The sequence below is a fragment of the Toxotes jaculatrix genome, chromosome 10 (assembly GCF_017976425.1).
Source record: "Toxotes jaculatrix isolate fToxJac2 chromosome 10, fToxJac2.pri, whole genome shotgun sequence".
NCBI lineage: Eukaryota > Metazoa > Chordata > Actinopteri > Toxotidae > Toxotes > Toxotes jaculatrix.
The window spans coordinates 13,934,999-13,947,795 of NC_054403.1; the positions used below are offsets into that span (position 1 = coordinate 13,934,999).

The 12,797-nt window shown below is 40.2% G+C and overlaps 1 protein-coding gene across 2 annotated transcripts; it reads right to left on the reverse strand.

The window, feature by feature from the left end:
- Positions 1 to 343: 343 nt before the first annotated feature.
- csf1ra (colony stimulating factor 1 receptor, a) lies at positions 344 to 11,645 on the reverse strand. 2 transcript variants are annotated; one of them, XM_041047871.1, is made up of 22 exons: positions 11,499 to 11,645; positions 11,061 to 11,183; positions 9,169 to 9,453; positions 8,675 to 8,962; positions 8,429 to 8,565; positions 8,174 to 8,339; positions 7,856 to 8,057; positions 7,381 to 7,496; positions 7,067 to 7,178; positions 6,665 to 6,864; positions 6,238 to 6,329; positions 5,991 to 6,117; positions 5,672 to 5,776; positions 5,345 to 5,455; positions 5,014 to 5,176; positions 4,747 to 4,829; positions 4,514 to 4,617; positions 4,045 to 4,167; positions 3,823 to 3,934; positions 3,601 to 3,700; positions 2,359 to 2,470; positions 344 to 1,931 (listed from the first exon to the last, which is right to left on the reverse strand). In XM_041047871.1, exons 2-22 carry the CDS (start codon positions 11,110 to 11,112, stop codon positions 1,785 to 1,787), a joined length of 2,937 nt encoding a protein of 978 aa, XP_040903805.1. In that variant the 5' UTR covers positions 11,113 to 11,183; positions 11,499 to 11,645; the 3' UTR covers positions 344 to 1,784. The 2 variants fall into 2 exon arrangements, with proteins under 2 accessions (XP_040903805.1, XP_040903803.1); XM_041047869.1 differs by having other exon boundaries at positions 9,169 to 9,456.
- Between the last annotated feature and the right edge of the window lie 1,152 nt (positions 11,646 to 12,797).

Sequence of the window (12,797 nt, forward strand, 5' to 3'; positions counted from 1 at the left end):
CGGGTGTTCAAAATGAACATCAGAAAGTCTGGCACCTCATAAAGGGGCTGTGAGTGGTGAGCTAAACCAGCCAAAGGAGGAAAAGCATGTAGACATTCTGTACCCTCTGCGATGGGTTGAATACTTCCCTACGAGTTGTGCAATGTCGACCGCTACTGTGGGAAATGTTCCAGAGGAAATGCAAATTGGACATTATCCAATAAAAAACAGGAAGTGAGGAGAGAAGAACATCAAGGCCACACAGTTTCTATCAGCACATTTCTCTGTAACAGAAAAATGTATAAGTATCTGACAAATACAGTATATAATGTTCCAGTAGAATAGAAAACTTTGCATTGGAATCTGGAGTTTCAGTGGTACAGCTTTATTCAACACGTGTGCAGTTATTCATTGATTTAATTTGCAGCTTTTGCATTGATTGTCTCATTTGCACAAAAACACACACAACATATACATGAAATATTGATGTACTACCATCTACTCTACAACATTTCAGCGAAAATAAAGATAATTCTTGATTTACATCATGAGATATGTACATTATTAGACATCTCACTTGTGTTCCATTCAGATGCAAGCACATTTGAAATGCCTGGAGTCATACAATTTTGCGATCTGTATCTCTCACATAGCTTATATGTTATTCTGAAATTGTCATACATTTGGCAGTGTAGGCTGACTGCTACATATAGACGTCGGTGAAGCTCACATCCTAACACTCGTCTAACTTTACAGGAAATGAGAAGATTAAGTTGTGCCGCGCAAAAAAAAGAAAGGAGAAAAAAAAAAACGTTCACATTGTCAGACATGAATCATTGTTCATCTGCTCCATCACTGATCTATGGATTTCCCTGTTCATTTCAGTTGTATTCTTTGCTCCTAAATCACACTGAACACTGGTTAATTAGTTAGAATGAAGTGGAACAATCACATGTATGCCAGCAACTGACAGCTACTGTAAGTGTGTCACAAGTAATACAGCTATGACCAAAGCACGGAGAGGAAAACAACATGGTCATTCTTTGCCTTCTCCACAGTTAATTTAGCATGTTAAAACCAGGGGAAAACACTTGTGTTGTTTAGATGTTCAGTAAAGGTGTTCAGAGGAAAAAAAACAACAACCTTAAATGACACATAACATAAAGATAGGTAGCTCAGCTCTCACAGTTTTGGATCCAGTGTTTGTGACTGTTTGTTGGCTTACTTCCTCTGAGAAAACCATACATGCAATAAAGTGATAAAAAAAAAAGGAAGTGAACCTGCTGACAAAAATGACAGAAATATCCATAAAAACAAGACATTAACATTCAAGGGGGCAGTGATTAAAAAAAAAAAAAGAAAAAGTAATGAACATAGTGTACAATACATAATTAAAAACACTCAGAGAAGAAATGACAAACAGCTTTTGTCTCCTTCGGATAAAGTGTAACAGCAGGAGAGACAAACAGTCTGTGAGAGCATTACGTTTAGGATAAGGTACAGCTTTGGGATGTTTGTGTGATTTGTCGACATGTTTCCTCCTTTCATGTCTGCAGTCGGTGCGAGACGTGGCAATTTCTAGTCATGGTCTGCAAAGAAGCAAGTCACATGCTTGCTGCAGCTGCTTGTCTGTCTGGCGAGCAGGCACAAACAGCAAAAAATAGCTGTGAACGCAACTCTGTGCAACTGTCCAGTGGTTGGAACAAGCTGTGGTACTTTGCAGCCTATTCTACTTTCCTGATGCTTATTGATGAGTTTGCTTGTCGCTTGTTGATGATTAACTGATTGATCGGCGGTTAGGGCTTTTAACAAAACTGGTAGTTGTTGGTCTTCATCAGAGGCTGCTCCTCTTCCCCGTGGTCACAAGACTGGTCACAGGGGCCGTCACAGCACTTGGGCTCGTCACACTGTTCACCCTCCGTGACCTGCTGCTGCACATTCTGGTAGATTAGCTGTGGAGAGGAATCATTTAGATGGTGAGACATGATCCAAAAAAAAAAAAAAAATCTTCATCCAAATGTTATGGCATTTAAATTAAAGTAAATTAAAGAATTATTGAATCCAAACAACATTTGTAACATTTGTACCCTTTTTTAACAGGTGAGAAAATGTTTCTTTGCTAGAAATAAAAGTATCTCCTTTGGGAACAACCAAACAAGATTTTATCACAAAAAAATCCAATTGATTTAATTGGTTTGACAGCTAAACACAGCTAACACAGCTAAACCTGTTGTCTCTTTGGGAGAATTGAATGAAAAAAAAACAAAAAAAAAACAGGGTTTCCTGAGGACGTCTTGGCTGGAGCATCACATTTTGTTCCTTGCATAGTTGTGGTGAAGCCAGACTGGATTCACTAAAACCTGCTTCACACTAACTCACCTGTTCCTGCTCAGGTTGGTCCCGAAGTAGTGTCTCTATCATCTGGCTGATCTTGCTGAATGTTGGACGCTCTGTGGGCTCCAGATTCCAGCACATCTTCATGATCATGTAGCTGAAACAAAAGCCAAACATACTTAGGAGACAGGTTTCAGGGTACGCTTTCAGGGATTTATATCTGAGGCTGTGCACTGGATTTTTACTGCAAACTGCGTAGCTTTTGTGTCAAAATTGAGAAACTGTATAAAGCCAAATTAGACAAATAAGGGGAGGCTTATGAAGGTGGTGACGCAGTTTAATAAGAGAGCCTCGTTCATAAGAACCCCTGCCCCTCCAGTCTCATTTTGCTGCCGTGAAATAGCAGTTACATGGCTTCCTAGCTCTGAGATCATGTGGCTAACAGGCAGAACTGAGGCCTGACTCACAGAAGAACAACAGATGATTAGGCCCTGACTCAGATTCAGTCCCCTCAGTTTCCACAACCCAGTTATTGCGAGTGGTGTGACAGCCACGCCAAATCAGCGCGCACAGATGTTAGGGCCCCCTGAGATACTGGGAAAAACGTTCTCTTTATTTTCTCAGTTCGGCAGCTTCTTAAGTTTGGAGTTTAGGCTTTATAAATTTTGAGTTTGGGGTTAGGAGATAATCAAAAGCAAGTAAATTAAAATCAGGAATAATGGAAGCACTTCATGAGTTTCCCTCTTGTGTCAGTTATTTCAGATGTTAGATAGGGAGGCAGACTGGCACAGTAAAAAGGATCTTTGTTCTGTTGTGATGAACGTTTGGGCAGCCTGCTGTTTGAACTGTCTGATGTTAAAGCCAACTTAGGATCAGCTGTTTTAGTGTTTGTTGATGCTTATAGCAACTTAATGTTGTGTATCAGTTTATAGGTCCTGCATATTAGCAGGGGGTCTCACCAGTTAGCAAGCATACCCACAACATTACTCCTATTTACTCATACATGTTTTTTCCTCTCAGTGTTAGACTGAGTGCTAACATTTAACCAGCTGATTAAAAGGTAACTGTTACTATTGACTCAATTGTAAATACCCAGCTGATAGTCACTTTATGTCCCTCTAAAGCTCAGCTGATAACCAGGTGACTCAAAATAGAGAATTAGTATTCAATGGACAAAATATAGTGGTTTTTTTTTTCTTTTTTTAAAAAAAAAGGATGCGGGGAAGAATCAGCTGTGATCGATTCTTATGTGAACCAGGCTTCATGTGGCTGAAGTCTTGAACTTACATTTCAGGTGGGGCAAAGTCTGGTTGGGACATCTGGTAGCCACGTTTCACCATCTTGTAGAACCTGGAGTCCACAGCCATGCTGGGGTAGGGACTCTTGCCTATTAGGAAAAGAACATGATGTAATTTTAGCCCCCACCCAAAAAAAAAAAAAAAAAAAAAAAAAGAAAAAATCATGAAGCGAATGTCAGTAAATGTTGGGGACATATGCATGTGTTCTGACCTAAAGAGAAGATCTCCCAAAGGAGGATGCCATAGGACCAGACATCACTCTGTACAGTGTACACGCAGTCAAAAATACTCTCAGGAGCCATCCACTTCACTGGCAGACGTGCCTAAATACACATTTTCAAAAGGGTAGACAGTGTTTTTTTTTTTTGTTTTGTTGTTTACTAGACTCATCTCATGAAAGTAAAAATTGTCTCTAATGTATATAAATGCTTACATTGCCCTTCACCACGTAGTTGGAGTCATTCATGATGTCACGTGCCAGGCCGAAGTCACAAATCTTGGCCTCTCTGCGGTTGGTCAAGAGAACATTTCTAGCTGCCACGTCTCTGTGAATACACTACACAAACACACACACACACAGTTTGTCTTTGATTGTAAAGTCTTCTGCAATAAATGAAAATGAGATCAGTAGGTAGAGTATTGTAACATGAAGAATTGTGAATAAATATATCATGTGTGAACTCTGTCATGGGAAAACGATTTCACACCCTGCCTTCATCATATTCCACAAAAAGCCATCATTTTTCCAGACAAATTTTTTTTCTTTTTTTCTGAAAACTAGCTGTGATTTAGTCATCTTTGTAACACCCGCTTTCGAGAGACAACACAGCAACTGCTGTTGGACAGTATTTTCTTTAATATGTTTGCACAATTAAAACTTTTCAATGGTAAAAATCACTCACATTTCTAGCAGCCAAAAAGTCGAGGCCCTGAGCCACTTGAAAGGAAAACCTCAGCAAGTCATCTATGTCCAGCGGCCAGTCACCAGTCTCCTCACACACAGAGTCTAAGCATGAATTAGACAAAAACACCCAAGGTCAGGAAGTAAAGAGGTTAATGGTTTTCAGCAGCATGCTGCTGCGTAATTAGTGAATTTGTGGACATTAGAATGGGAATTTGTGGGAAATCGCTTCACCTTGGGATGATTCTATATTTGGCAGCTGGCTGGGCCTCATTTCCATGTAACTACCTGATGTTGCACTGGAGATCCCACTGTCACTGTTGGATGGAAAAAAACCACAAAGAGAGAGAGAGAGAGAGAGAGAGAGAGAGAGAGAGAGAGAGAGAGAGAGAGAGAGAGAGAGAAAGAGAGAGAGAGGGAGAGAGAGTGGGTCGTCAGCAGAAACAGATAAAGATCTTCACTAATTCTCCATCATGAGACTGAGCATGTTCGGAGATGTACCTTCTGATGAACTGTTTCTGATTGCAGATGTTCTTGTAGTCATTTGAGCTCTCCACAATGTCAGGAATGTTCATAACAAAGTTCACAAATGTCTCTGCCTTCTGGCGAAGGAAGTTCAGGAGGTCGCCAAGGCTGCAGTACTCAGTGATCACAAGCACTGGTCCTGATGAGCAAACACACCATATTGTGACCCTCTCAACAAAGCATGAAAATTATTTTCTTGTACTAGATTTTCCATTAACTGGCTGACTGAGAGCTTTCATAAGCATGTTTTTACAATATTTTAATTTCATCAAACACAATACAGAACAAACGCAGGATGCTGTCTGACCTCCGTAGGTGCAGGCACCCAGTAGATTGACGATGTTCTTGTGGTGTCCCAGGTGGCTCAGGATCTTCAGTTCAGACATCAGAGCCTCCCTCTCATCTGAATGGGCACTGGCTACACAGGCACAATACACACTGTCACCATATTGTTGGTTAAATCTGATCATGTTAAACAAATGTAATGGGATTTTGTAAAGTGACAAATACATCAGATGCCTAAATCAGACGTATTTGTCATGTCATCTGCAACACTTTCAGATTTGCCAGTCACTCTGACTTGCTCGTATAAACAAAGATCTCTGTTGAATCAAAGATCTGAACATTGCCTCGCCTTTTAACATTTTCACAGCCACACGTATCACATTGTCTTCCTCTCCCAAACCGTAGGCTGTGGCCTCGACAACCTTTCCAAAAGCTCCTGCACCCAGGATCTTCCCTATTCAGACAGAAAATATAAGAAAGTGTCATGAGTATCATAAAACCTGCTTATGTGCATCAAAATTTCATATCTAATATTTTATCATTATTTTTGTAACATTATGTTTATATTTAAAATTGCATTTATACCTAAGCATTTTATAAATGAATTAATTATGAATAGTATTTTTGATGCATTCAATAATGGCAAATGAAGATAGTATGCTACAAACCTAGCTTTAGCTTGTCTCTTGGGAACTCCCACTTCTCATTGTAAGGCAGCTGAGTGGGGTCAATAAAGGTGTAGTTGTTTCCATCTCTCGCCTCAATGATCTTCCAACGGATCTCATACCTGGGTTTCTAAAAACAAATGTAGCAGAGAATGAAACTAAATCACAAAAATATTTCAGCATCTAAACAACATTTCACTGCTTAGACTACCTATGTTGTTAGGCTTTTGAGAATTTAAGTGCATCTTACCTGCTTATATTTGTAAAACAGAAAAATCAGTAGCACAAGGAGGATGGCCAGAATTCCTGCTGCTCCAATCAAAATGGAAATGAAGAGTTTATCTGTCCAACGAGCAACAGGAAGATCAAAATTAACTTACATGTACTGACTGTGTCAAACAAGCTGATCACCTCTTTAATGTAAATTCATAAATAAAAATAAATTTTCTCTTTGCGTGTTATGTTTTCTAAGATAGATCACATCAGATTAAAATAGATTTATACAGTTTCATAACGTGCTCAGCTACGAAGAAAGGGACCAGCTGACCATGAGAACACAATTTTACAAAGCAGACATTAGATTTGGTGTGAGCACCATCCATGTGACTGTGCGATAACAAACTGAGAAGTACAGTGACTGTGATCACATCTTTAAAATGAGCATGTGATCAAATCACCAGAAACATCCATGGCAAAAGTGTCGCTGCTGACGCCGACGAGGTTGAAGGCCACACACTCCACCGTCATCCTCTGACTGGATGGCCCCACAATGAGCACGCTCTCCACCTCCACGGCCCCGTACTCCTCCCTCTGGACTTCCACTGTGGGAGCCTGGAGAGGGATCGCCATCTGCAGCCCTGTCGTGTTTTCATTGCACCTGTCTCATTGGAAGAGATATAAACAATTAGACAAAGGACCCAAACATCACAGGGGTTTTGATACTAAAACCTTGCATCGTTGCTTACTGTTATGGGTGAAAGTGTCTGCTAAATGGTTTAATTTTACATTGTAATAAACCAAATTTATTTTCATTTATCTTCATTTTTCCTGACTGTTCCTCCCTGCGCACTGATACTTACGTAGATCGGATCCCAAAACACTGGTACCAGATGATTCTGGGAGCAGGATAGCCAAATGAAGTGCAAGTGAGTGTGGTTACATTTTCCCATCTCACCACTGCAACAGGTCTCTCTGCCAGCGAAGCAAAATAAGGGAAATGTTGGAATGTTGAGCTTTGCTTAATTGCCAGAATGAGATATCAGATCATTTAGCTGTAAGATCTACAAAGACACTTTTGTTTTCTTTCTAACAAACAGAAAAAAACTAATTATGCTACAACACCATGTATGTCTGTACTGCTTTGTGTTGATTTGTGTTTAGTCGCATCACTTACGATACATTTGGACTTGGAACGTGATGGATGCATTGGCCAAGTCACTCTTGGCATAAAAGGTGTACTCGCCCTGCTCCTGTGCATTCATTCTCTTCAGCTGCAGAGTTGCATGGTATCTATAAAAAAAAACAAAAGGATTTTTAAACTGAGAAAAAGAGGAATGTCTACAGATCCAGAAGTGACTAATTCTGCGGTTTGAATGGAGACACTTCCTATGTATCATCGTTGAGTATGTCAATAGACTAAAAAGAGAACACCGTTCTTCCCTCTAGCAACAGTTTCATGACCTGAGAAAATATTATGACCTTGGGCTTCTCTGCCAAATTCATCCAAAATGCAATGACAGCATTTTTCCCGAGTAGCTTCCCCTTCCTGTAGCACACTTGATTTTTTTCTTTTTAAATTTAAACTCTGCTGTAATCATGTAAAAGGCAACCTTTCCCTTGAGACCACCTCTCAGGCCTTGGTGTTGTACCTGTTGTTGTATCGGATGAACTTGTGCTCCTGTGTGGATGTATTGGGAGATGTTGGTGTGTGCCATCTGTGCTCTGTGATGTGAGGGTAAGCTTCGATGAGCACACTGAGCTCCAGATCTTCTCCCTCGTTCACCTCAACCAAAAGACCCTGGTGGGCCAGTTTAGGGGACAGCTGGGGCAAGAGTCTGATGTAGGGCTTGTCTGTTCAGCAGGATCAAAAGACATACTTTCAGTCTGTCATCATTCATCTGTGGTCAATAGATGCTTCATGAGTGTCAGCATCACTTGTGCCAAGTGTGGTTGTTTCTGTGGCTTACCCACAACCAGCAGGTATGTGGTTGAACTGTTCACCCCTGCTTCATTAACACCAATGCAGGAAATATTTCCTGTGTCTGCAAGGTCCACAGCAGGGATGGTGAATGTGCTCTGTATGTCCAGGCGGTTTTCTCCACTGGAGCGAACCTTCTCCTCGATGGTTGGTTTCTAAAGACAAAAAGGGAAAAAAAATTAAGGTTTAAAATTATGATAATTATATCACAGTTAAGAATGGCCCCAAACCGCCTCATACTGACCGACTTGGTGGTGTATTTCCAGGTGACATTGTAGTTGAAGTTGGGGTTGTGTGTGGTGCAGTGAATCTTGAGTTCCTCCCCAACGATGCGCACATATTCATCTGTCTCCAAGAACACATATGGAGGGAAACGAAGCTCTGGCGCAAGAGGAAATCATAAATGAGTGTCAAATTGGATGCGCGTATACCTTCAGATAACTCTACAACAGTTTTGGTCAATCATTCCTAACAAACAAATAGATCTCACTTTGAATGACGTTGATGGAAAAGGCCCTGGAGGTCCTCTCCACTCCGTTGACCTTGGCAGTGCAGACATAGTCAGCGGTGAAACTGGGGCGGAGGCTGTGGATGAGAATACCACGGTGCCGGTCAATTGTGAAGTTCATCCCTGGTGGCACGGTGGTGCCATTGTCCATGCGAAGGCCCAGGTCTGTAGCTGTTGGGTCGGTCAGCAGGCAGGGCATCAGGTAGTCCTCATCCTCTTTCTTCACCACCCGCAGGGATGTGCTGCTGGTCCAGAACACACGGTTCGGATCTGAATGAAAGAGATGTGGATTTATTAGAATTTATTAGATCATAGTACAACAGAAATAATGTGAAATTTACCCTAAAGAAATCTAAAAACCAATCACAGAAAGGTATAACCAGTATGGACAATAATCCATCCAAGCACTTACAACTCAACATTTAGGAAGCTTGTCCTACTGTTCTGTGCACAGACTTTCATTTTTTTGAGCTCACCTTTTACGTACACATGCACTGAGGAGGTCAGGTCACGATGCTGAGACCGAGAAATGTAAAAACACTTGTATGTTCCAGTGAATTCTGCAGAGGGACGTTCCACCTTTAAGGTGCGGACGTTCCCGTTGCCCTTGGACACGAAGTGTCTGTGTTTGGCTAGCCTGGTTTGCCAGTTTACATTCCCGTCACCCTCACACCTCAGATCCAGAGGCGTCCCAGGTTTGACCACAACCTCAGAACTCACCACCACCTTAGAGTTGAACTTGATCACCGGACGCCTCCATTCTGCTAAGAAGGAATGAATACATTAATTAATTAATGCATTTATTGACTTTTTTTTATTTTTCAGCCAATGGAAAGACACAGAGAGAAAAGAAAGATAAATCAAAATAGACTAAAGTATTTAAGCTCTCAAACATTATTTTTGCTGTATTTTGTTGTTACTCCTTAAAAATTCAGGCTCGTTTCTATTTTGGTCATTTTAAGATAAATGAGAACACAGAGATGTCTCATCTGCTAAAGGATTCATTCAGATTTATTTTGGAAGTAATCTCATGAATCCAGGAAACAGATTGAAGACTTGGACCAGAATAATATCCCTTGACCCTTCTCACTTCTGCTTTTCACAGTGTTGCTATCTCAACACTGTTGGTATAAAAACTGAGAATATGGAAAGGTTCAAATCTGTTACTTCGACTTCGACCCTCATCTTCAAAGCCACATTCAAGAATTTTAAGCATGGTAAATGGAGTAATGTTTTTCAGTCATCTTTGAAGAAAGAAGTGCTAAAAAAAGCACTTAGCCTCAGGGAACAATAAAGAAAGTTTTAAGGATGAAGAACAGGGTTCTCTTTGATGGCTTTGTTGAGGATTTGGAAGTTTGTAGAAACGCAGCTGGACAATTCATTGCAAGTCGGAGTGGTTTGGGGTTGTTTTTTTTTTAATGGTTGACACTGGAGAGATGAGAGTATCTTTCCCGTAATCTTCAGTTTTCTTTCGTTTTGTAGTGAAACTACACTTTTGGTAAGCATCATAAAAGTTTCCATTTGGACATTTGTACGTTGTCTTTGGGAGCTTGAAGCAGAACTGAGATTGCATGTTCAGCATTTTTTTTTTCTATTCCCCACAGGACACAAGATAATGTAGAGAGGTTGAAAACAAAATGTAGTTTGAAACCAATCAGCATTTTATTTTCTGTACATCCTGGCTGTCAGAGACTATCAGAGCCCCTCTCTGATCATCTAAATGAACAGTACATCAAACCTCAAAATGACCCCAGTTACACCTCACGCAATAATTCACCGGAGAGCAAAGCTAATTCAATCAGCCATAGTTAACCAAACAACAGATGTTTTTATGTGCTCAAATGCAAATACATGAAATTACGATTTGATGCCTGGTGGGGGATACCAATGTGTGATGTTTACAGCTATAGAAATAAACAGGAGCAAGAAAGAAAGAAAGTATCACAACAATGACCCCGAAAAGACTCATGATGCTGAAGACACTTGTTCTGCTCATTAGACACAATAGCAGATCTCAGATGGAGAAGAGTCCACTGTTTCTCAGCTGCTCTGCCACGAGTTTATGCCATGAAATGTTCAATAAAATCATGAGTTTCATACACAAGAAGTCACGCTTGAGAATATCCATTTTTTGTCATGTAGAAAATATCTTATTGCATTTAATTTAAACTTTGGTGTAATCCGACATTAACCAAACCCTATAGAGCTCTTTACATACTTACATCATCATAAAAATTTCACTTACTGATTTTTTTTTTGTTTTTTTTGGTTTGTTTTAGTTCGGATTGTGGATTACTCATCTATCTCTAGGGTGACTGTCAAAAAAAAAAGAAAGAAAAAGAAAAAAATTGTGTTTGTTGGGCCTTACCTGAAGTAGCAGAGGCCACAATCCCCAGCAGCAGAGCAAGGTAGGACTGCATTCTGGATCAACTCCAAACCTGTAGTTTGAAGGTTGATGTTTACGTGCGCTATGAAACACTCTTCTTTTGATCTGTGGTGTTGGAGGGAGAAATGAGAACGCCACGTCAGAAGTGCCATCACTCATTCCCCTAATTAACTTCCTTTTTCTGACTGGTCAGAGCAGCATTGCCCGTAAAGATGAACCTGCGCTAAACCACAATACACAGCAATGTTTATTCTCTTTTATAAACACTAAAATAAAATAAGGAAACAGTAATGTATTAAATACTTTGAGGAGGAATTCAGTGGTTAACATTAGGGAATTAATAAGTTTACTACATCTCAAAATACATTTGAATTGTCTTGTATTATGGAAGCATCAATCATACATTTCAGATGTACTCACCTGCAAACGTCTTCAGCCTAACAGAGGGGTATAACTTCCCTGGGTTTGATGTTTCCAGCATCCAGAGGCGACACAAGAGTCCCTTCTTCCTTTTCTGTTTGCCTCTGCCCTTCTTCTCCCTTCTGCTTGTTTACAGTCTCTTCACTACAGAAGTCACACAGCAAACATGAAATCTTTCAGACACCAAGTGGTGGAGGGTGGAGGGAACTCTGTGTGCGTGTGTGTGTGTGTGGGGGGGGTGGATCAGCATATCACGCTCAACTAATTAATGAGCTAGTGTCAATTTGCCATAGAAAGGCGCAGTTCTCTCAAGACACCCATGGAGGTGAGACTAATCACCTCTAGCACTGTGGCTGCTAGGCTTTTTAGCCCGAAAAACACTGGCTTGTGGGAGAGGGAAGGACAGTCAAAGGGTTCTTTCAGATCTGACCCAGGGAATCGGAGAAAGACTCTGAACGATAAGACAGTGGAGAGTGAGAAAAGTCATTATGGACCTATACTCAGATCTGCTCTGACTAAGACTTCATATCATGAAAGAAACATCCTCTAAGTTGGTTATAGGAAGCTACAAATCAGTGAATGTGTATGACAGTAATCTAACTTTATATTATAAAGACCACCAGGGATTATTTTCTACCAGCATTAATACTTTTTAGTGGTTTAGTTTTAGTATTTTTTAACAGTTTAAACAATGAGGAAAATGTGATGTAGACAGAGCAGGGCAACCAGATGAGAGCTGAGAATTCACGATTCACACTTCCAATAATACTATGATAATACACATTTATTGCCACATTTACAACATATAAAATGACACATATAAAAATACATTTGTAAACGTTAAAAAGAAGAGCTTTGGTACCATAGCTTGTGATACGGTGATTTTGTGCATTTTAAACTGTGTAACAAATGCTACAGGAAATAAAAGTGTTTTGTTTTAAATGGTGGATTATGTAATGAAAGTAGACACTGTGTGTAAGTGAATGTTAAACAATGCAACAGAAGACTAAAAGCCAACATTTTTACATGCACACATATGGGTATCTAGGTTCCTTGAGTACTGTAGCCCTTCATATAAGCAAGCAACAATAGCTGCAAGACACAAATCTCTCAGTCTATACAAAGGCATGTGAGCCATCTTGTGCTAAGGCAGTGATATGCTGTATTTATTATTTTCACTTGAGAGAGTTGCCTGTCATCACAGAAACTGGGTGTCAAAATCACTGTAACAGCCACATATTTAAGTCAGAAATCAAAACGTTCTTAATGATTTGAAGTTGTATCTTTCTATCTTTAACA